The sequence below is a fragment of the Oreochromis niloticus genome, linkage group LG14 (assembly GCF_001858045.2).
Source record: "Oreochromis niloticus isolate F11D_XX linkage group LG14, O_niloticus_UMD_NMBU, whole genome shotgun sequence".
Lineage (NCBI taxonomy): Eukaryota > Metazoa > Chordata > Actinopteri > Cichliformes > Cichlidae > Oreochromis > Oreochromis niloticus.
This window is the reverse complement of record NC_031979.2, coordinates 28,504,035-28,527,792: the sequence shown is the minus strand read 5'-3', so window position 1 is coordinate 28,527,792 and position 23,758 is coordinate 28,504,035. Positions and strand designations below refer to the sequence as shown.

The 23,758-nt window shown below is 39.9% G+C and overlaps 2 protein-coding genes and 1 pseudogene across 2 annotated transcripts; all 3 read left to right on the top strand.

The window, feature by feature from the left end:
• Positions 1–2,265: 2,265 nt before the first annotated feature.
• LOC100692293 (odorant receptor 131-2-like) lies at positions 2,266–3,288 on the top strand. The gene has a single exon (XM_025898478.1). It carries the CDS (start codon positions 2,358–2,360, stop codon positions 3,270–3,272), a length of 915 nt encoding a protein of 304 aa, XP_025754263.1. The 5' UTR covers positions 2,266–2,357; the 3' UTR covers positions 3,273–3,288.
• Positions 3,289–8,685: 5,397 nt separating this feature from the next.
• On the top strand, positions 8,686–9,600 carry LOC100692022 (odorant receptor 131-2-like). The gene has a single exon (XM_003455941.2). It carries the CDS (start codon positions 8,686–8,688, stop codon positions 9,598–9,600), a length of 915 nt encoding a protein of 304 aa, XP_003455989.2.
• Positions 9,601–21,236: 11,636 nt separating this feature from the next.
• On the top strand, positions 21,237–22,162 carry LOC100691751 (odorant receptor 131-2-like; annotated as a pseudogene).
• Positions 22,163–23,758: the final 1,596 nt, after the last annotated feature.

Genomic DNA, 23,758 nt, shown 5'->3' with positions numbered 1-23,758 from the left:
CCAAAAGCCGCTGCAGGACCTGTCTGACCTGCTTGGACTTGGAAAAGATCAGGATGTCGTTGAGGTAGATGAAAACAAACCGGTTACTGAAGTCTCTTAAAATGTCGTTCACCAACAAAAACTGCGGGAGCGTTAGTAAGACCACTCCCTGGAGCAGTTCAAAGGCGAAGGTGAGGAGCAGTGTGTATTTATTTTTTACTGTTATGTTATTTAACCCACGATAGTCGATGCATGGCCACCGTGTCTTGTCTTTCTTCTTAACAAAGAAAAACCCGCTGTGACAGGTGAAGAGGACGCAAGGATGATGCCGGCAACAAGAAATGTACTTTTCCATAGCCTCTCGTTCAGGTAGTGAGAGACTAACGAGACAGCTCGTGGGCAATGGAGCTCCAGGAAGTAGATCAATGGTGCAGTCATACGGCCGATGAAGGGGTAATGACTGCACCTGGTCCTTCCAAAACACCTCCACTTTCATGATGAACAGGAGACACATTAGACAAGTCGGGAAACACAGATGGCTCAGTGGGAGAAACAGATGTGTTGGATGGCAAGGCGGACTTAAGAGAGGTCATATGACACTCCTCCCCCCACCCAGAAAGGCACCCCTTTTGCCAATCGATGTGCGGGTTATGTTGTTGTGGCAAGGGATGCCCGAGAACTAGCGGAGTTTGAGTGGCTTTGAACACAAAAGAACAGATCTCTTCAGAATGATTTCCAGACAGAGTGAAAATTAAGGGCTCAGTAACGTGTGTTATGTCCAGGAGGTGCTGCCCTGATAAAGCTGAGACGCGCAGAGGATGTGGTAAGGGTTCCAGAGTTAATCAGAGACGATGAGCTAGTTCTGAATCAATGAAGTTTTGTTCTACCCCCGAATCAATTACTACAGAGAGGAAATGACACGGTAGCATTAGGCATGGAGGAGATTTGTCTTGGCTGAGATCGAACACCAGTATTCCTATCATTACTGGTGGGCGTGACCTTTTGCTCCTGATGTGCAGGTGGCGACGACATGCTCCTAGCGACTGCAATAGAGGCACTCACTGGCCGAGATGCGACGCTGGTGTTCCACGGCTGTGAGGTGGAAGCCGCCTATCTGCATTGGTTGCTCACCTTCATCAGTGCCCTCCAGAGTGAGTCCGTATTCTGCCAATAATTTGCATATTAATTATCAAGAAACTGACCTCACAGCCCATTGTTCATTCAGTGGGCTAATTTTAATCATTGTGCAAATTTACTGTTTATAAAGTTTGGGAAACCTCCTGTCAACTGAGACTGAAGAAGTCACTTGGATGAGTGATGAAACGTTTCTCCCACTGTAAACCCTACATCCAGATGAACAGAACTTTTTGGGATTTCCTTGCCTGGACAAATGAGCATGTGTTAAGACTGACTGTGTGAAGTGTTGAGAGAGAGTAGACCAAAATATAGACAATAGAGACGGTACTAGACTTAACAATAAGCAAGCTGTTTATTTTAGGCTGCACAGTAATGCCCCCCAAAAATTCATAGGGTGACTAAGAATAGCTAAGAAAAATAAACTGTGAAAAACAAAACACTAGGTAAACTGAACATGAAAACTTGAAACCTGGAACAAGAACAACAACTGGAGACCTGAAATCTGAAAGGAAGTAAACTGCACGAAGTAGAAGAACTACCAAAATGAAACAGAAAACATAACATGAAGACAGAGAGCATGGGTCAGCAACAGAGACAACCGGGAGAACCTAAATGAACAAGTAACTAAGAACTGGAAATACAAATGATCAGTAACAAAGTCAAAAAACATCCACGCTGGCTCACTGACCCAGCATAATGACTACTTACAATTTTAAATCCTGTGGAACCCATAAATGTGCACTTTTTTCGCATGACTGTAGTTTTATGTTTTAGGCCCATGTACATACAGGCAGAAATTAGTTTAAATACCAATGTTGAATCGCAGGCTATATGTTACTTGTTCCTATATAGTTAAACAATTAAGAAAAGCAAATTAGGATGAGGAAGTGCAGTGTGATGATTAAATCTCAACATGCAACAACTTTTTCAGAACTTTAATGTAGGGTTTACTGTAGATTCCCATGAGTTCACCGTCAATAGGATGGAACCATTGAGGGAGATTGTTGCTAAGGGATGATGACACCATGTGACCAATTCAGTTTCATATGATCTTTAAATTAATGTTCCACAGTCACCTCACAGAGCACCGTACAGAGCTCAGCAGAAGACATTTGTCTCTGAAAAAGAATAAAAGTTTTCTTCACTGGATTAAATTTTTGTTTGAGTGGTTAGACTAAATATTTAATAATTACACTTTGGTGGACTATTAGAAGTTGTTCAAACACTTCTGTGAGTTCTCTATGGCAGGTAACAACACAGTAATTTGTGCTTTTTTGGAACGACCATTGACTGACCGGATCATTACTGTGCAAATCCTGGTGATAATCTTTCTTTGTGTCAACATGTTGCTCATTGTGACCTTTTTTAAAAAGGAATGTTTTTACACATCTGCTCGCTACATTTTATTTTTTGTCACATTACTGTCAGACAGCTTTTTGTTACTCATGACTGACATCCTACTTATCTTAACCACTTTCAGATGTTCAATGCAAGTTTGGTTATGTATAATTGTCTGTTTTTTTGTGCTTGTGTATTCTATTGTCACACCAGTAACTCTAACAACAATGACTCTGGAGCGCTATGTAGCCATTTGTATGCCACTTCGTCATGGACAGACGTGCTCCACACGCAACACTAAGTACTGTATCCTGATAATTCATGGCCTCAGTTCTGGGCCATGCATTGTTGTTATTTCCACATTTTTTTCTACTGCTTCAATTAGCTTCTACAAACAATATGCAATATGCTCTGTGGAGATGTTTATGCTTTATAGATGGCAAGATCATGTTCGATCAGCTGTAAATCAGTTTTATTTCTTCATCATGGGCATCACTATTATTTTCTCCTATGCTGAAATAATGAAAGTGGCCAAAGCTGCATCAGGAGAGAATAAGAAGTCAACACAAAAAGGACTGAGAACAGTGATCCTTCATGGTTTTCAGCTGCTCCTCTGTCTCTTTCAGCTGTGGAGTCCATTCATAGAAACTGCAGTCTTTCAGATTGATTCTAATTTATTTCGAAATTTCAGATACTTTAACTATGTATTATTTAATATTGTTCCAAGGTGTCTAAGTCCTCTCATTTATGGCCTCAGGGATGAAAAATTCTTTCTTGTACTCAAAAATCTTTTGCCTGCCTCTTCCAATTCAGAATAAACTTAATTTTTCACAGTACATCTAAAATATTCATAATGCTGAAATTTGTCTTTAAGAAACAGAGAAAATAACTAGTTGTGTGTACAAGAATAACTGACTGTATTGACAAGCAAGTAATGATTAACTTTCCACCACTCGAAGAAGGAAAAAAAAAAATCTGGTTTTCACTTCCCTTCTGTTGTGTGGCCGCTGTGGTTATCTGCATCACTGGTCAAACGTGAGGTCCTTCATCAGCTATAGCCTGTGTGAGGTGCTTGTCCAGTATGACATTCCTCCTCAGGGAATAAACTTTGCCATGCTTCTTCTCTTTTGTCTTTGTGTCTTTGTTACTGTGACAGTCCGGGTCAATTCTGACACCATGCTGTATAACTGAGCAGTGATTCATTGTGGGGTCTTTACCATACAATATAAATCACCTTGAGGGGACTGCTGTAATTTGTTGTGATTTGGTGCTGTATCAATATAAACTGAATAAAAGCGTTCATGCTATTTAAGCAATGGGGAAAATGAACCAGTATTCGATTTAAATGGACTAAACACTGCAGGTATCCCGCCACAGCATATCAACATTTCAGGGTTGTGATCTTGAGTTTTACTGGGCTAATGCAACAAATTCACTGGAATGCCGTGGCATGTGGCATGATTTTTATTACATATTTGTCCCAATATAACAGAATAATTAGAAAAAAAGAATTAGGATCTGAAACATAGAAAACAAACTTTTACTAATTTACACTTTGTGCAATAAATACCTTAAAAGATGCAATAGGTAGGGGAAAAAATCAGCACATTTATTTTTCACAGACACATCAGGGTAGGAGTTTATAAAAATCAAAATTAACAGGATATAGTCTTTTTCTCTGGCAGTTGGTTACATTCTCAACATTCAACCACTTTTTCTGAACTTTCAGAATTAGAGTTTTGCAATGGTCCATCAGTTCTTGCTGGTTGACCTGCCATTTTTGTTATGTTTTGTTATGTTCTCTCCCGGTCCCCTGCTTCCTTCTATGTGTGTGTGTGTGTGTGTGTGTGTGTGTGTGTGTGTGGTCTGTGTGCCGGTATACGAGTCATACCAGGCCTTTGGAGGTTCTGCGCTCAAGCCAATCAAGATTCATCGGCTTCTGCTGATGATCTTCATCAGCAGCCTACTACCTGACATAGTGGCTGAACTTCGTCGATGCTGGCTCATTGGGTGACATAATAAGTACAGCTCCGGCTCCATGGTGAGTCTGTCTTTATCCCTTGTCTAAGAGAAAAGTTTAACTAATCATCATGTCTTGTTTTGTGACGAACCTGGGAAGGAGAGGGCTGGCAGGAGCAGAGCACAGCTGTAAATATTGTGTTTTGGATTTCACCTCACACACCACAGATCAAGAACACTGAACAGGAGTCGGGAGTTGCCATGGAAGGAATCACATTTTTGAAACTTCACTGTTCTTTGTCTAAGGAACTTGGAAAGAAAAGCGTCTGGACTTCTTTAAGTTGCTTGAAGACATTTCACCTCTCATCCGAGAAGCTTCTTCAGTTCTGAGAGTCAAATGGTGGGGAGTCCCAGATTTAAACCCCGTGGGAGAATCCCCCCAAAGAGGGACAAAGGACCCCCTGATGATCCTCTACCTAATCACATGAGCCAAGGTGTGAAAACGGGTGTGGGTCACAATCAGCCAGGGTTTCAGGTGAGCTCATTGTGAAACCTGGCCCCACCCTATCATGTGATTTCCTGAGGTCAGATGTCCCAGGATGTGAGTGGGCGTTAAGGCGTCTGGGAAGGGATCTCAAAACTGGATTATAGATGGCAGACAGTTGGTGTCGTAAACCACCGCCTCTGTTCAAAGATGGTCGCTCACAGTGGACATAAATGGTTTCTTTCACTCCTCTTTCAAACCATCTGTCCTCTCTGTCCAAAATGTGAACGTTGGCATCCTCGAAAGAGTGACCTTTGTCCTTAAGATGCAGATGGACTGCTGAGTCTTGTCCCGTGGAGGTGGCTCTTCTATGTTGTGCCATGTGCTTGTGAAGTGGCTGTTTGGTCTCTCCAATGTAGAGGTCTGGGCATTCCTTGCTACACTGTACCACATACACCACATTGTTAAGTTTGTGTTTTGGTGTCCCTCTTTGATGTCTCTTCTGATCCACATCTTCTCCAGCATTCCGCTGTCCCATTTTTATATCTAGTTTGATGAGGGGTTTTGAAAAATCTAATAATGTTCTTCCAGCAGTGGTCTCTCCAAGATACTGAACTTGCTGAGTACCAATGAAAATTATAAATCCTCTCCCAGTTCTTATTTGTTATACCCATCCCTGATTCCAGTTCCCATTTGGTCTTAATATTTTGAGTAATATCCTTCCTTGCCTGAAGAAGCACATTATATAGTTTGGAGATTGCCTTTCTCAGAGAACCAACATATGCTAATTTACCAGGAGAAGCTCTGATTTGTTACTATTGAGTTTAAGAAAATTTGAAGAGAACCATGAAGTTCAGCTAAACAGAGGGTGAGGGAGGACAGAGGGAAAGCAGAATCAGGTTTAGTAGACAGATAAAGCTGGGTGTCATCAGCATAACAGTGAAATTGAATATTGTATTTACAAAAGATGTGTCCAAGCATGAATAAATTCGCTGTTGCTAACCAGGAATCCCTGCGTTTTGGGTCCTTTTCTTGCCCTCCAACCTGACAGAATGATCCAGCCATGTAGTTACTCCCATAGAGGGGGCCACTTCCACAGAACGGTGCCTGATGGGAACCGAGCTGGTTGACGTAGAAAAGATCCTGGCCAAAAGATCATGCCCGTTTCCGCTTTTTATATTGTAAAAAGAGGAAACCTTTTTGCATCTGACTTTTCAATCAGAAACTATTTGTAAGGGACAATTTACAAATATCTACAAAAGATTGCGATCTTGTAATTTTTTGTTTTATATCCTTTACTGTAGTGTATCTATGTCATTTAAGCAAAATATGCACAATGATGAAAGTTTTTTGTAATTATATAGTCATATTCCAGTTGAATCAATAATGCACAATACCCACATCTAATTCAAAAGAATGTTCACCTTTTTAAATAAATATTTTGTATCATTTCATTTATTATTTTATAATATTTATCACTTCGGTTTTCGGTTACAGAATTAACTCTCAATGTTTTTATCTTCAGTTAAGAGATCAATGCAGCAACATTCACAATGAGCAGAACCTAAAGGATTACCTATACTGGGAAAACTAACAAAACAGACTTGAAACCTGAAGACACAGAGGGAAAAACTCAGGGAGACAACACAGACAGACCAGCAACAAGCAAAAGGAATAACAGGGCTTATATACACACAGGAGCAATCAGGGAATGGATGACAGGAGGGAAACACAGCTGGGAGAAATCAGGGCTAACGAGACTAAGGAAGCAAAACCAGACACATTCACATAAGACATGGACTTTCAAAGTAAAACAGGAAACATAACACAGCAATGCGAACCTGACACAGAGACATGAAAAAGGCATAACACTAAACCCAGGAAAGGCATACAAACAAAACCCAAGACAGAAATAAAGAAAAACAATAAAGAACCTAGGGAGCAAGAAATACAGAAACGAAATAACAGAAACACCAAGTCAAAGAATACAACATACAAAACCAAAACCACTGGATCACTAGACCCAGGTACCCTAACATCATCAATGCAGAAACATTCACAGTGAGCAGAACCTTCATTTTATTTAAGGAGACTGAGGAATATGCATCTTAAAAATCAAGAGGGGAAAAAAGAGCCTTCAACTTCAGCAACTCTGGGTCACTCAGAAACAGATCAGATATGCTTTACTTATGGAACTGTGATTAGATACCCAGCCCTGTGGTGGTTGTTCTCTTCAAGCCAGCTTTTTTTTCTTAAATAAAAATTTTTAGCTCCAGTTTACCGTTACCACTTAAGGTTTTCAGTAATAATTTGATAAAGTTGTAGTGTAGTGGTGAGATGTAATAACCCCAGTTTAAAAAAATTCAAACAGATTTTGATTACTTTTGCTATTACTGGATAAGAGTAATGCTTTAAGGCATTTACAGTAAAACTGCAGTTTTATCATTTAGCTTAATATTATACCAAGCTAATACCAGCCTTTGCTAATAATGATGGCTCTCTTAAAGCTATAGCAGAGATGATTTACTTTTGCCTAATTGTAGAGTTCATAGTAATGGTTTGAAATGGAAAAAAATGCAGGTCAGCTTCCAAGTTTATAATGAATGAAGTTTCATTAGATTTTAGATGTGTAAAATATGGATTACACATTATTTTGAGACAAAATGAGCCACAATAAATGCATATTTATTCAGATGGGATGAGTTGAGAAATAACCAGAGGTGAACTGGATCTAAGCTGAATCTGGACAATTGGTCCTCATCTATTTTGGATGAAAGTACAAGTCTTGCAAGTGTCCAAAACAGAAACTCGAAATACTGGGTCAATGACCCTGACCTACCTACCCGTCCTTATGCCAAAGGTGTCTTAAATGCCTTTTTTAACCCATGTTAGTCACAAATGTATGTGTTTGAGTAACGTACTTGAGTACAAACAGTCACATACAAACAGTGTGTGCAGTGGGACCATGAAGTCTCTGCTGGGTGGGTTACTGATGAGCTGAGGTAGCCACATATCTTTAAAACACACCTAGCATCAGTAAACCTACCAACTGGCCAATCTATATGTGGTCAGTTTTAGGATATAAATGTCTGATGTTTTTCATATCTACATGTGTACTTACATGTGTTACTAACCTGTGTCTATACATTTTAAAATAATCAAAGGGAGAAAAATGAAATACAAGAAATTTGCTTGTAATTTAAACTTCCTTGTTTATAGTAAATAAATTAAAAGAGAAAATGCTTAGAAAAAAACCCGAAAGGACAGTTTTCGCTTAACTGAATACCTCACAAACAGAACTAGTACATGTCAATGTCACATCACTTTAGGAGTTTTTAAGACATAAAACTAAAATAATGGGGTGTAGTCTCACTTGTTGCATTAACTACAGAGTTGATTACCTTGTCACCAAACAAAAGTTTTTCAGTTCTTTCAGATCTGTTATGTTGACTTTACTGCAAAGTCTCCTGAGTATACCATCAATTACCTATTTAGAAGCATCTATACTGAGGAGAAGGGGTGTTAAGGGAAGATAACAACACAGTAGAAGGAAGTTTCATGTGTAATTGTTATTCTTAGTTGCTGTAAGCTTCAATTTAATGATGCACAGTCATTTCTCAGAAAACTGCAGGGAACGCAGCAGAAGACATTTGGTTCTCGAACAGAGTGGAAGGTTTCTCCACTGGATTTGATTTTGAGTTTTGATTTTTATTAAAAGGAAAATCTTACATTTATTAACAAAACTTTGATGAACTCTTAGAAGTACTTCAAACATATGTTTCTTCTCTATGGCAGGTAACAACTCAGTGAATGATGTTTTTTTGCAGCGACCAGTCTATGACCGTGTCATTATCGTACAGATCCTGGTAATAATTTTCCTTTGCATTAACATGTCGCTCATTGTGATCTTTGTTAAAAAGGAATGCTTTCACACATCTGCACGTTACATCTTGTTTTTTGTAACACTACTGTCAGACAGTGTTTTGTTATTGGTGTCAGATGTTTTACTTGTATTGAGCCAATTTGAATTTACAATACAAGTGTGGTTGTGTATAACTATCTCTGTTGTTGTACTTCTTTACTTCATTGTCACACCGGTTACTCTGACAGCAATGACTCTGGAGCGCTATGTGGCCATTTGTATGCCCCTGCGTCATGGACAGCTGTGCTCCACACGCAGCACTATGTACTGTATCCTGATCATTCATCTTCTCAGCTCTGGCCCTTGTATAATTATTCTGTCCATGTTCTTTGCATCTGCCTCACTTAACTTCTACAAGCAATCCATGATATGTAGTGGAGAGACATTTACTCTTTACAGATGGCAGGATCATGTTCGATCAGCAGTGTATCAATTTTATTTCTTGATTATGGGCACCACTATTGCATACTCATATGTTCAAATAATGAAAGCGGCCAAAGCTGCATCAGGAGAGAAAAAGAAGTTGACACATAAAGGACTCAAAACAGTGATCCTTCATGCTTTCCAGTTGCTGCTTTGTCTCATTCAGCTGTGGTGCCCATTCATAGAAATAGCACTACTTCAGATCGATTTCAGTTTATTTCGAAATGTCCGATATTTTAACTACATCATGTTTAATATTGCTCCAAGGTGCCTGAGTCCTCTGATCTATGGCCTCAGGGACGAAAATTTTTTTCTTGTACTGAAAAGTCTTATGCCTACTTCATCCTGTTCAAAATAAACGTAATTTGAGTTACATCAGAAATATAAATGCTAAATTCTAAATTTATTCTAAATTCATGTTACATTAAACCATACAGGAAAACTGCTTCAATATGAAAGAAAAATTTCATGTAAATAATGATGAATTTCAAATTATTAGTAATTGTGCAACTTGCTTTCCTGTATATGTTCTGTGATACTATATTGTTATGCATTAAAAACAACACTGGAATTTACACAAATGTTTAAAACGAGAAAATTAAATGAAAATAATTGTCAAGTGTTTATTATTTTTTATTATAAAGTATTCACTTATTTTAGGGTATGTGCTCAATTTGACCAAAATTGTTTTTTTCTCTGATATGACATGGTTCACTTCCTAAGAATTCAATCAACGTAGATGCAAAATTGATATATAGCAAATATATATAACTTTAATTTTATTTCTATTATGAACGGATGATGGAATAATTAATACTTAAAAAAAAATCTTTGGTACTGATTGTAATCCACTGATAAGAATCACTGCAACAAAAATATGAATTCTAAATTTATTTTATAACTGTTCTGATATTTAACAATTAATTAAATTGTTACTATTATTATTGATAACTATACTACTACTGCTGCTGCTACTACTATAACTACTACTACTACTAATAATAATAATAATAATTTCTTAAATAACTGTATTTTTATGAACAGTATTTACAACAGTGAAAAAATCCCAATTGCTTTCCCCCTATTTCTGCATTTAATAGAATGCGATAAGAAAGACATTATTGGAACCACTGTCGAAAAAATGTAATTGAACCAGTATAAATATAACTATGAGATCAACAGTGCCTGCATTTTTTTCTACTCTTTTCCCATATCTTTATTTTTTTTTTGTCTTAAATAACTGTCCCCTGAAGTCCATTGTTTTCTACAGCTTCCACCACACAAAAACATTTTCCCGCTGCCTTGAGCAAAGCACAGCACAAAGGTGCTGCTCAGGGAGGATTTGCATGTTCTGCAAAGTTCAACACAGTTAGCACAATGTACACTTCACCCGTTGCCTACTGGTGGTGGTGGTGGTCAGAGGGCCCGGTAACGCCAGTGTCCGGCAGCCTCGCCTCTGTCATTGTAGCCCCAGGGCAGCTGTGGCTACAATGTAGCTTGCCGTCACCAGTGTGTGAATATGTGCATGACTGAACGTGTAAAGCTTAGTCCTTAGGGACTAAGTTGTTGGAGTCAAATTGTTAAATGTTGTTATTGTGTTACTTAAATTTGTAAGTCTTAGCTCAAACTGTATGATCAAAGACATTCCTTTGTCTCTGACCACCTCTCCAGCCGGTTTGTTGGTGGGGGAGGCTATAGTGTTTTATTGTAGGGACATCTATGTGAGGGTTCTGTTTGTTGTGTAGTAAGCTTCCTACTTTTAGGATCCTTTTGTGGGCAGGAGGTCACACAAACGCACCCCCAAACACAAACACAAACACAAACACAAACACATTCTCGCACATGCATACACGTGCTTACACATGCATACACATACGCACATAGTGCCTTGTCTTTTGTAACCATAGGGGGGTTTTACAATGGGAGGTGCTTGTGTGTACTGTAACTGTTTTCAATAAAAGGCGGCAAGCAGAGGCCTAAGTCAGGGTCATTTTGCGGTAGGATTCAGAGTGCTTTCTGAGACACCGACCAGGACCTCCCTTGCGCAAGTAAAAACCGGTTAAAGATGTTCGTCTCGTTTCCTTGCTTGTCGTTAACGGGAATAAGTTTCTAAATTAGCGGGGCCTGTGGAAGCGCAGACCCAACATAAGTAAAGCGCTATACAAATACAGGCCATTTACCATTCATAACATTTGTATTTATATAGTCTCTCACCAGCCTGCCTGTCAGGGACCTGGGTCTGAGGGACCCAGGGTCCTGGAGCAGTGTGGACTCAATTATTATTATGTGTTTTTGCTGCACTGTGCTGCTGTCTGTGTCCACGTTTGAATGTATAGGCAGGCGTGTGCGTCTGTGTGCGGTGGTATTCTGACAGGCATCTCCAGGCCTGGTGGGTCTGATCCTGCTAGGGGGGCCGGCCACACCTGAAGACCATGTCACGCACCTGCTGCTGATGAAGCTCATCGGGGGAGCTATTTAAGAGCATTACGAAGCTCCCATCGGCGCAGGATTGTTGAGTTAGACTCCATGTTAGTGTTTCTAGTGTTGTTAAGTTTATGCCTGCTGGAGTTTGGTGTCCTGATGGCTGATTCCTCAGGAGGAGAGGACTGAACACAGGGCGGAAGCACACATGGGGTGTGCGGAGACACGGGAGCAGAGAGCACGGAGCAGAGACACTTGGGAGGCACGACACAGAAGTTGCGGGAGCGCACTGGAGATTTATTGTGTGTTACATTTAATTCACTGTAAATAAATGCACTGTTCACTAGAGATGTGCAAAGCAGCCAGTATTTGTATTTGTTGAGGGGGGGAAACTATTTGTATTTGTATTCGAGTAAAATTCAAAATACGCGTAAAAATTCATTTTTTTGCATTACACTTATAATTAATGTTATAGTGTAAGTATTCTTGATTTATATCCATTATAATAATTATGGATGTTTTTAATTGATGTTTTTCCATAAATCCAGCAATGAACATGTAACGTTATTGAAAAGAAAATAACATAACAGCCATTGCCTCATCCATGGTTAAATCAACAACTAATAAAATACCATTGTGAACATTATGAACCCCCCCACCACCCGTCCTTGTTGGAGGACGCTGAACAGACAGCGAAACTGACTTGCAGGGGCAGAACATGGCTGTGATGATGAAGTGGTGCTTGTGGGGGGGTTGGTGCTTGTGGGGGGTGGCAGACAGTACCAGGAGAGGATGCTTTAAGTGCATGTGATTATGCATTTGAATGGAGTTCTCACCCAAAACAAAGTATAGGTTTTCATTTTGTGAATAACTTAGCTCAAACAGCTGCAAAACCTGTTTGCCCAACACAGGGATGTTGAATTCTATAAGATTAAGCCATAAATGTGTTTGTCTGAGTCTTCTTTTATACATAGCAGATGTTGACAGATGTTTAATATCTCTGCATCTGCTGATTTGACTTTTGCACACATTACATATCACTTTGGTTTTGTCTGCAGTACTGATTGTAAAATGCTTCCACACACAGAGATGGGCAGTAACGCATTACTTGTAACGCGTTACTGTAATCCGATTACTTTTTTCAAGTAACGAGTAATGTAAGGGATTACCATTACAAAAACGGTAATTAGATTACCGTTACTTTCACGTAGGAACGCTGCGTTACTGCGTTACTAAAACCGTGAGTTTTTTGCGAGAATGTCTCATGACAGTGACGTAAGCGAGTGCGACGTTCGTGACAACAGCTGTCTGCAGATCAACAATGGATAATATATCGTGTGCGGGAGAGAGTATGAGCATGCAGCGTTTAAAGCGTGGAAGTACTGACCTTATTTTGAGTTTGATTCCATAAAAAGTGACAAAAACATTAGCGTCCATTGTGCGTGAGAAGAAAACTTCTTTTTACAGCGAAAAAAACCCCCTAAACTTCCAAGCAAGCACCGAGTGCGCTATGACTGTAATGGGAAATTCACAGAGAAACTTGTGGAGTCTTCAACTGACCGCTGCGGCACACCTGCACCAGGGTAAACCTCCGCCTACCCCAGTCCTGCTTTACAGGTGAAAATAGAGCAACTAGTCTTTGACTTTATTTATTTTCTGCTGTGTTTTACTTGGATCTATTTGAAAGAGTGAGTGTAAACACAAAAAAATATTTTATTTTATGTGCTGGAATGTGCAGAAAATAGGTTTAAATGTTAAACAAATTTCTTCCAGTCAGAGAATGTTGCATGTAATTTAATTTTTGCTTGATGAATAAAGTTAAAAGATTAAAACTAATAAAACAAGTTTTAAGAAGAGACTTTTCCATTTGATTACATTTTGTATGATGGATTATGCAGAAAAAGCAGAATTGGGCTGAAAGATCTATCACTTTATTACCTATTCAGGTTGTAAATTGTGTTTTTAAAAAGTAACTAAGTAACTAAGTAATTAATTACTTTTGAAAATAAGTAATCAGTAAAGTAACGGGATTACTTTTTGGGGGAAGTAATCAGTAATTAGTAACTGATTACTTTTTTCAAGTAACTTGACCAACACTGTCCACACAGAACTTGAGTTTTTTGGCTGGTGGAGGACCAAGAGATGGCTCAGCAGTAGCAACACTCTTTTCTATTTGGTTGCCCAAATCCATGAGGGGAGTTTCAGCTGAGTTAATGAGTGACGGGAAGGTATGCTAAGGTTAACTAGCCTATAGCCTATGTCTTGCTGTCTGCAAAAGATATATGGTACGTTTAAGTTACTCTAACTCGCACAAGTGCATACAATTCGACACAACTACACAAGCATTGTTTTAACCTTTTTAACCGAACGTTAAGGTTACTCTGTCAACAGCCTATTGTCTAAATTACGTAAACAGAGCGAACATGAGAGCACCCGACTGCAGACGTCAATAATGCAGCGCAATGGAATAAACTCCCGATCTTTGCAAAAGTTATAAACTGCATCCGGAACCAAGTTAAAGTACAAAAAAAAATCTATTCAACAATAATAGTGATGCAGTTCAGTCTTTTTTTGCTCAGCCGAGCCTTCTCTGTTGCTGTGTGGAGCAGCCCGTGTCAGTCACCTCTTTTATACGTCAATCACTCATCCGGTGATGCACAAAACTATATATCAAAAAGCTTTATATCAGCTTTTTGATATAAAGTTTTCCCTTGTTCCCGAATACAAATATTTTTTAAAGTTTTTGTTTGAAATAAGTATTCATAAAAAACATGTTATTTGTGCCTGTCCGAATACCATATTCGGGTTCGGGTCCACCCTGACTGTTGCATGGAGTCCAGCATTTGGGTCCTACTTCCCCACTTCCCCATGGTCTGCGACACAGACCCTGACACTGCCAGCACAAAAACACAAGGAGATAAAATTCAATATTGTATATATTTCATACAATAAAAGCTTCAAGATGAAGATGTAGTTGTATAAATATATGTAAGTTTTGTTTTCAGCATATTTTCTCCAAAAGAGGACCATGTAGAATAACCTCTACTTGTGATCACTTTTAAAGTTATTAACAGTGTGCCGACTATGAAACAAGACCCAAAAGAAAATCATTAGTTTTGCACTGACTTTATCACTGACAAGGGATGAGACTCCAAGTGGTTTGCATATCAATCTCACTGATTGGTTCCACTTGGACTTACCTCCTGTGCTACAATCAGCTGATTTCACTTGTCATGTGGGTCCATGCAGTTGCTCTTTGAATGCAACTGCATGGACCGCATGCTAATTTTAAGCTAGCCAAGAACTCAGGGTGACATTAAACCTGACTGAGTGCCAACAACAACCCAGCAGCCAGACCCTGAACTACAACAGGCAACAAAAGTAGTGATGAGTGGTCATTACATTTTTGACAACACTTAGGCACTAGACACCTCTTTTAGTCTTTTGTTCTGCTGGACCTAACTAGGAATTAATAAGGTTCACGTGGGACCCAGTAAACTAGAATATAAAAGCTTTCTCTTTTCTGCAGTCATACATCCAAGTACTTCCCACTAATGACCAGCTGAAAAAAAAACATTTTCTTTATTTAATTAAAAAAAAATTGACTCCTTTTCTAAGTTAGTAACTCATCTCTAAAGGGTCTCTAAAGCCTCTGAGGCAGTTTGTGACACATTATTGTTCCATTTGTTCTAGTTTGAATAGCAACATGTTTTAAGTGTTTTCTCAATGCTTGCATTTTCCATTTCTCTTCCCTGTTGTTTAGGATCCAATAAGCCCAAGATTATTTTCCAGTGGGTCTCGACAGTGAAATAGTAGTTTGCCTTTGTGTGTGGATTAGTGGTAAAGTTCAATCTTGAGGCTTCCATCCTCCTTAATGAGGACAGCACAGAACAATAGAAAATACACAATATCAGGAAAGACAAGGAGAACAAAGAACTCCCCCCAGACTGAGCTCCAACAGGGAGATCAGATTGAGAACAGAAAAAAAACACCTCTGTGCATAGCACATGAAAAACTCTTAATACACCATTGAAACACATGACAAGCAACAGGGATGGGTAAAAGGGGAGGGGGGATGAGTGTACATCTGCATGTGTATATGTGTGTGTGTGTCCAGAGTTCAGCTGAGACAGTGTCCTTCGCCCTGCCAGTCTAAGTACACAGTCTTCCAGCCAACCCAGGTGGCCTTGCATAGGATAGGAAGAAACAGTCTATGCACAGTCTTTTATCAGGGTGTTTTTATTCAGCTCCAGCCTTGAGACCACAGCTGGCGCCGAAATGGTAGCTGCATGAAATGATGGTGGTTTTTACTTTAGTGCGAACAACTCATGTGAATTTCAAAGCTGTTCTAGCAGTCTGACACTGGTCTCTCAATCTCCCGTTGGAGAGCCGTGATCTTCTCCATGATGTTATCAGTCTTGTGCTCCATTATGTTATCATTCTTGCGCTCAAAGAGCAAATTCTGAGAACTCACGACCGCCGTGAGCTTCTCCAAGATTTAATCCAATTTTCGCTCAGCGGTCTTATTCTGAGTGTTTACGGCAGCCTCAAGCTTCTCCAAGATCTTATCCGTGCTGCGTTCAATGAGCCCATTTTGAGAACTCACGACTCGTCCCATCGTTTCAATCACAGCAGGCAGCCTTGTGGGGTTTTGAACAGCCAATTCCGCTTTCTTTAATCTTTGATATATTCTGTTGGTTTTTGTTTTTTGCCCTTTTTCCCCGTCCCTCTTCTCAGGTTTTTTCTTTTTTTTTTTCTTTCCCTCTTTCTTTCTCCCCTTTCTTTCCACCAGTCAAGTCTGTCCCGTATTCAGCAAGTGAAAATAAAATAAACAATAAAAGGTGAATCAGATGGACCATTACGGCAAGGCTGGGATGGTCCATTGGGTAAAGTAAATCCGTTGGGCATCTTTCTTCGCCTTTAGACAATAATTCTGATGGCAAAAGAACCAAACGGGACAGGTTAAAAAAAAAAAAAAAAAAAAAAAAAGATAAGCCAGGGCCAAGCCAGCTCTGATCAGCAAGAACCCTGTTATCGTGGTTCCGAACAGGTAGATATCTTCGACGTCCTCGATCGACAGTCCCACCAAGCACACGACCCTCCAGTTACGCCACCCATCCATTCCCTCCCATTCCCGGCAGGGAAAATACCTCCAGGACACTCAGGGTCACCCGAGCCCAGGCTTGTCGTTGAGAAGAGGGTGTCAATTGCATTCAGGGACCAGTTGATCAAATCCATAATTCCTCTTTTAGGTTTTAGAGAACAGACTGTGAGAGAATGTTCCAGGGAAAGAGTAAGAAAATAGACGAGACTAGACAAGGACATAAGATGCTAAGCAGGGAAGATAAGGGAAGGGAGAGGAGAAAAGTGCGACCGCCTTCACCAAGAGTCAGAAGAGAGACCCTTGTCCTCCAAAAGAGAAAGGCACTCAGTTTTTAGCTAACTCTTGACTGAGGATAGCAAATTCAAGTGCTGTTGTAAGAGAAAAGTTAAATTCAGTTGTTTATTTATGGCAACATCCAATATTAAGGCTGTTCATCAAAGAAAATGAAAGAATAAAGAGCTTGGACCTGACCATTGAAAATTAAATATTCAGCAGTAGGGATGGGTACCGGTATCCGGTGCCATTATGGCACCGTTTCTGACTTAAACGGTAGTAACCAGACCGAAAAGCAGCACACATTTCGGTGCTTTATTTCGGTGCTTCTTTTAACTGAGATGTCATACACTTTGGATTCTAGCCAATCATTTTACCTTTGCAAGCGTAGTAGGCGGGCCCAAGTACGTACGTTCTTTTAGAGTAGAGCTACAGATTAAAAACGCCCAAGGCGAAGCGGTCAAAAGTCTGGCTGTACTTCACAGCAGAAGATGCAAACTCAGTATCCTGCAACAAGTGCTTTAAGCTGATACTGTGATTCTGTGCAAAGGAGGTAACTCCTCGAATCTGATGAAACACCTGGCGACGCATAGCGTTTTTTTTAAAAGCCGAGAAATGCACCGTATTTGATAGCTTGCTGCGAGACCTCACACCGAGCACATCTATTGCGGGTGTAGTGCCTGTTATCGGACCCGGAGTTAGCAACATCCCCCAAGAACCCGAAGAGTAGAGTCCTGGCCCCTAGCCCTGCCAGTGTAGCAGAAATGATGACGGGTGATGATGGCAGCAGCCGTTCTTCTCTGGGTGAGTAGCTTAATGTTGTTCTTGTGTAATTTACATTGAGTAGGCTAACCACGTTATTAAATTATTGCATGCAAGGTGAACTAGCAAACACCGTCGTAGTTACATGCGGTTGTCTTCTTGTTTGATGGCAGATGCTCCCTTCACCCTGGCCAAAAAGGCTAAAATGACCAAAGAAAAGTGGGAAACAGCTAAACATGAGAGGTTTTTGGACAAAGTTGGTGTTTTCTTTCCATTGATTAAGCACTGCTTCCAGCCAAGAGGGATACCATGCCCTATAGCTGCAGAAAAGGCTAACATTGTTATCTTTTTACAAAAAAACAGCTAAACATGAGAGGTTTTTGGACAAAGTGTGTGTTCTTCATTCTTTAAGCACCGGTTCGAGCACCATTTAAGCACCGGCACCGTTTCAAAAGTACCGGTTTGGTACTGGTATCGGATAAAACCTAAACGATACCCATCCCTATTTAGCAGCAGTCCATGAATTGTTGGAGAGCATATATACTAACTTTCTCCAGCACACCATATGGCAAGCGCAGTTGACTAATTAGACATGGGTGAGGAATGCCTTCTTTTTTTGCTTTCTGGGTCTGCTGTGTCAATGTCCTGGTATCGAAACATTTTGGACCACCTCGAGTGTGCACCACTTAAAGCACTTAACAGAAAAGTGCAAAAGACACAAAACTAGCTGTAGCCATATGGACAGTAGCATGAAGTTACACCTTTCTAGTAGGCTTAGCATAGTAGAACAGCTGGATGAACACTATCAAGTTGTAAGAAAAATGCACAACAAAGGTGACAAAAAATCAGCACATTCTGTCTAGAATCAGGAGGTAATAACGAAGAGATTCGGCTGCCCACCGGATGGCCAGGCACTCTTTCTTGCAGGCAACTGCAAGTGACAAATAAATAAAGCTTCTTCATCATCTTCATCTTTCTCCACTGGCCTCCTGCTCTTATTATTTTCATGTGGATGTACACAATTGGTTGGTCAACCTCCCCCCCCTTACCTGCTGGGACAAAACAGCCCCTGGCCCTCTGTGCGAGGTGTCGGTCGACGCATGTAGAGGAGGGGTTCCCCACAACACCGCCTGCCACTGCTCTGTCTGCCGGAGTCAAGGAGCTGGTCAGGTCTGCAAGCCTGGCATGAACCAGGGTAGTAACCAGCCAGCCTCAAGAACCGACTCATGTGTTTTTTGGTCTTGTCCTGTACGGACCACTCTCTGAAGAGCTTTTTTGTCCTTGACACAGCTGTTCGCATACCAGGATGTGATGTGGGAGGATGCTTTCCACAGTGCCTGTATAGAAAGTCCTGAGGATTCCTGGAGAGACCCTGAACTTCCTCAGTTGTCGTAGGTTGTACAGGCACTACCTAGCCTTTTTGGACTGGACCTGAATGTGGGCAGACCATGTCAGATCTGAGTAGATGTGGACACCGAGGTACTTGAAGGATTGTGCCCTCTCCACTGGAGCTTCATTGATTACAATGTGCTTGTAGTCTCTCTGCTGACTTCTTCCGAAGTCCACCACCAGCTCCTTGTTCTTGCCGAAGTTCAGCTGGAGGTGGTTATCCTGACAACACGATGCCAGATTCTCCACTTCATCCATGTAGGCTGCCTCATCATTGTTGGAGATGGTGCCCAACACCACTGTGTCATCAGCAAACTTCACAATGGAAGTTTGTGAAGTTTTAATAAGTAAACAACTAAAAAGGTGCATAGTCTATGCAGAGCAGTCAGGAAGGCATCTGGATGTGGCCACACCATATTGAGCTTCATGATTCTAGAAACATTCTGATTCTAGAGTGGGTGCAGTCTTTACACACTGCATCAAGGGTAAGCTACACCCCAGTGCCTTTTTCTCCCTTCGTCTTTCTCAGGCTGAGAAGAACTACTACTATGACATGGGTGATCAGGAGTTGCTGAAAATCAAGTTAGCACTCGAGGAGTAGAGGCATTGGTTTGAGGGAACTGAACATCCTGTGCTTATCTGGAAAGACCATAAACATCTGGCATATCTTTAAGCCAGGTGGACATTATTTTTCACCAGGTTCAATCTAACTATCACTTACTGGCCCGTGTCACAGAACTTTAAGCCTGAAACTCGCATCAGTTCTCCCCAAAACATGAGAGGTCAGAGAAAGAAAAGCCCATCATTTTTAGTTTCAATAATGTCATATTGATTCATTAAATACTGAATCGATTTTTAAATATTAATGTATTTTGCTAGAAATGGTACAATCATAGGTTAAAGCTCACAAAACTCTTTCAACAACTGCCAAACAGCTAAAACAACAAATGAGAGCAGGTAAATGGATTCTACAAAAAACATGGATAGTTCACCCAACAGCACACACAAGTTCTGCTGATCAGGCCCAACATGAGGTTCATTAAGACCATTAGTAGAATTTTCCTTCATTAAAATCCAAAATATTTCAGCTGTCATGGCACTTACCCACTTTTCATTAACTGCTTTAGCAAGACAAAATACAACAACAATGGATTTTCCATCTGACTTCTCTTCTCAGTGTTGAATTAGTTATCGGCAAAATTTTTTACCCATGCTAGTCACAAACGTGGGACCACGAAGTCTCTGCTAGGTGGGTTTCAGATGAGCTGAGGTAGCCACATATCTTTAAAACACACCTAGCATCAGTAAACCTACCAACTGGCCAATCTATATGTGGTCAGTTTTAGGATATAAATGTCTGATGTTTTTCATGTCTTACTTACATGTGTTACTAACTCATGTCTATACAGTTTAAAAAAACATCAAAGGAAAAAAAGAAAAATGCAAGAAATTTGCTTGTAATTTAAACTTCCTTGTTTATAATAAACAGATTAAAAGAGACAATGCCGAGGAAAGAAAGACAGGACAGTTTTCACTTATCTGAATACCTCACAAACAGGCCTATTACCTGTCACAGTAACATGTGTAGGAGTTTTTAAGACATAACCCTAAAATAATAGGATGTAGTCTCACTTGTTGCATTAACTACAGAATTGATTACCTTCACAGCAAACAACAACTTTTCAGTTTTTTCAGATCTGTTATGTTGACTTTACTGCAAAGTCTCCTGAGTATACCATCAATTACCTACTTAGAGGCATCGATACTGAGGAGAATGGGTGCTAGGGGATGATGACAACACAGTAGAAGGAAGTTTCATGTATAATTGTTATTCTTAGTTGCTGTAAGCTTCAATTTAATGATGCACAGTCATTTCTCAGAAAACTGCAGGGAACGCAGCAGAAGACATTTGGCTCTGGAACAGAGTGGAAGGTTTCTCCACTGGATTTGATTTTGAGTTTTGATTTTTATTAAAAGGAAAATCTTACATTTATTAACAAAACTTTAATTAACTCTTAGAAGTACTTCAAACACGTTTGTTCTCTATGGCAGGTAACAACTCAGTGAATTATGTTTTTTTGCAGCGATCAATCAGCTACCGTGTCATTATCGTACAGATCCTGGTAATAATTTTCCTTTGCATTAACATGTTCCTCATTGTGATCTTTGTTAAAAAGGAATGCTTTCACACATCTGCACGTTACATCTTATTTTTTGTAACACTGCTGTCAGACAGTGTTTTGTTATTGGTGTCAGATGTTTTACTTGTATTGACCCATTTTGAAATTGCAATGCCAGTGTGGTTGTGTATAACTATCTCTGTTGTTGTACTTCTTTACTTCATTGTCACACCAGTTACTCTGACAGCAATGACTCTGGAGCGCTATGTGGCCATTTGTATGCCCCTGCGTCATGGACAGCTGTGCTCCACACGCAGCACTATGTACTGTATCCTGGTCATTCACGGTGTCAGCTCTGGCCCTTGCATAATTATTCTGTCCATGTTCTTTGCTTCCTCTTCACTTAAGTTCTACAAGCAATCCATAATATGTAGTGGAGAGACATTTTCTCTTTACAGATGGCAGGATCATGTTCGATCAGCTGTGTATCAATTTTATTTCTTCATTATGGGCATCACTATTGCATACTCATATGTTCAAATAATGAAAGTGGCCAAAGCTGCATCAGGAGAGAAAAAAAAGTTGACACATAAAGGACTCAAAACAGTGATCCTTCATGCTTTCCAGTTGCTGCTCTGTCTCATTCAACTGTGGTGCCCATTCATAGAAATTGCAGTGCTTCAGATTGATTTTACTTTATTTCTGAATGTCCGATATTTTAACTATATTATGTTCAACATTGCTTCAAGGTGCCTGAGTCCTCTGATCTATGGCCTCAGGGATGAAAATTTTTTTCTTGTACTGAAAAATCTTATGCCTACTTCATCCTGTTCATAATAAATGTAATTTGAGTTACATCAGAAATATAAATGCCAGAGATGGACCGATCCGATATTACGTATCGGTATCGGTCCGATACTGACCTAAATTACTGGATCGGATATTGGAGGGAAATAAAAAATGTAATCCGATCCATTAAATATCAAAAAAGCACCTCAAAAAACTTGCAACACGGCGTAACTCGGCTCATAACCGTAGCACGTCGGAGCAGTATGCATCACGTGATAGAGCGGCTGTGTGTATTTGTAGCCTCGCTAGCAATCCGGCATTTCATCTCCGAGGAAGTTATCCCAGAGAGAAGTAAAGCAAGTGTGTAAGTCCATCTCTGAATGTTTGTAAAGCGTTCCCATGTTAAGCTTAACAACCGATATATGGAGCGACTGCCTCTCTCTCCCTCTCCTGCTGCTACTTCAATCGTGAAACTGATCAATGATCAGCTAATCGGCTTTTCTGTCGCGAGTCCGTCTCTCTTCTTTGTTTTTGGCCAACTTTGCACCAGAAAGAGGAAACCAGCGGCGGAACAACAGCAGCACGTTTAACCTTGATAAGTTGTTGTTAGAATTTATTTAATATTACTTTCTACACCAGGATCTTTTTCTACTTAGCTGACAGCTGGTAACTGTGCAGGGGCGGATCTTGCAAAGTTTAGCCAGGGGGGCCAATAGGGCATGAACAGGGAAAAGGGGGCACAAAGACGTACTTTTCTTTCTTATTCTCATTTAAAATGTCTAGCTTTTAATAAATAATTATCTGAATCTTACACCTAAAGTTTTAATCTGATGTAAAATGTATAGAAGTCCATTACTGTATATAGTAACTATTAAGTCTAATATACCCTAGTAAGCTACTACTACTACTTTTTCCTTTGGGAAAGTACCTGTGCAGTCTGCAATTCTGTTGAAGAAAGATGCTGAATCTTTTTAATTATTCTTGAAAAATAATTTATTTCTGTGCATTTTTTTTCCACCCTGCATCAAATTAAAGTTGATTACATCGATTAAGCATCATCAGGTGGAGGGTGGGGGGTGGTTCCCCATTTTCTTTTGCTGGGAGTTTGCAACCCTATTAGTTAGGTTGCTTAATATTTCTGCTAAGTACTCTTTAAAATACCACAATAGGGAGGATGGTGCAGGTTTAAGTTTATTAGATTGATCAGTGTTGCTGAACTATGAAATATTTTGGGTGCAGTGTATTTTTTACATACAGGTTTAACAGAATAGCTTTAGTGTTGTTGTTCATTTAAAGTTGAGTATGAACTTACACAAAATGCAGCAAGATATTAAAAACAGTTTTATTGATTAAAAAACACACTGTATCGGATTCATATCGGTATCGGCAGATATCCAAATTTATGATATCGGTATCGGACATAAAAAAGTGGTATCGTGCCATCTCTAGTAAATGCTGCCATTCATATTTCATCAAACCACACAGCAAAATACTGCTTCAGTATGCAATAAAAATAATAATAATAAATAATGATTATTTTTATAGGCTTCAGCCCCCGGCCCCCACAACCCTGAAAAGGATAAGCAGAAGATAATGGATGAATTAATGAATGGATGATTAAATTATTAATCATCCATACATTTCCTGAACATATACAG

Excerpts from the sequence above, each read along its gene's own strand:
- LOC100692293 (XM_025898478.1), top strand. The coding sequence starts at position 2,358 with ATGGCAGGTAACAACACAGTAATTTGTGCTTTTTTGGAACGACCATTG.
- LOC100692022 (XM_003455941.2), top strand. The coding sequence starts at position 8,686 with ATGGCAGGTAACAACTCAGTGAATGATGTTTTTTTGCAGCGACCAGTC.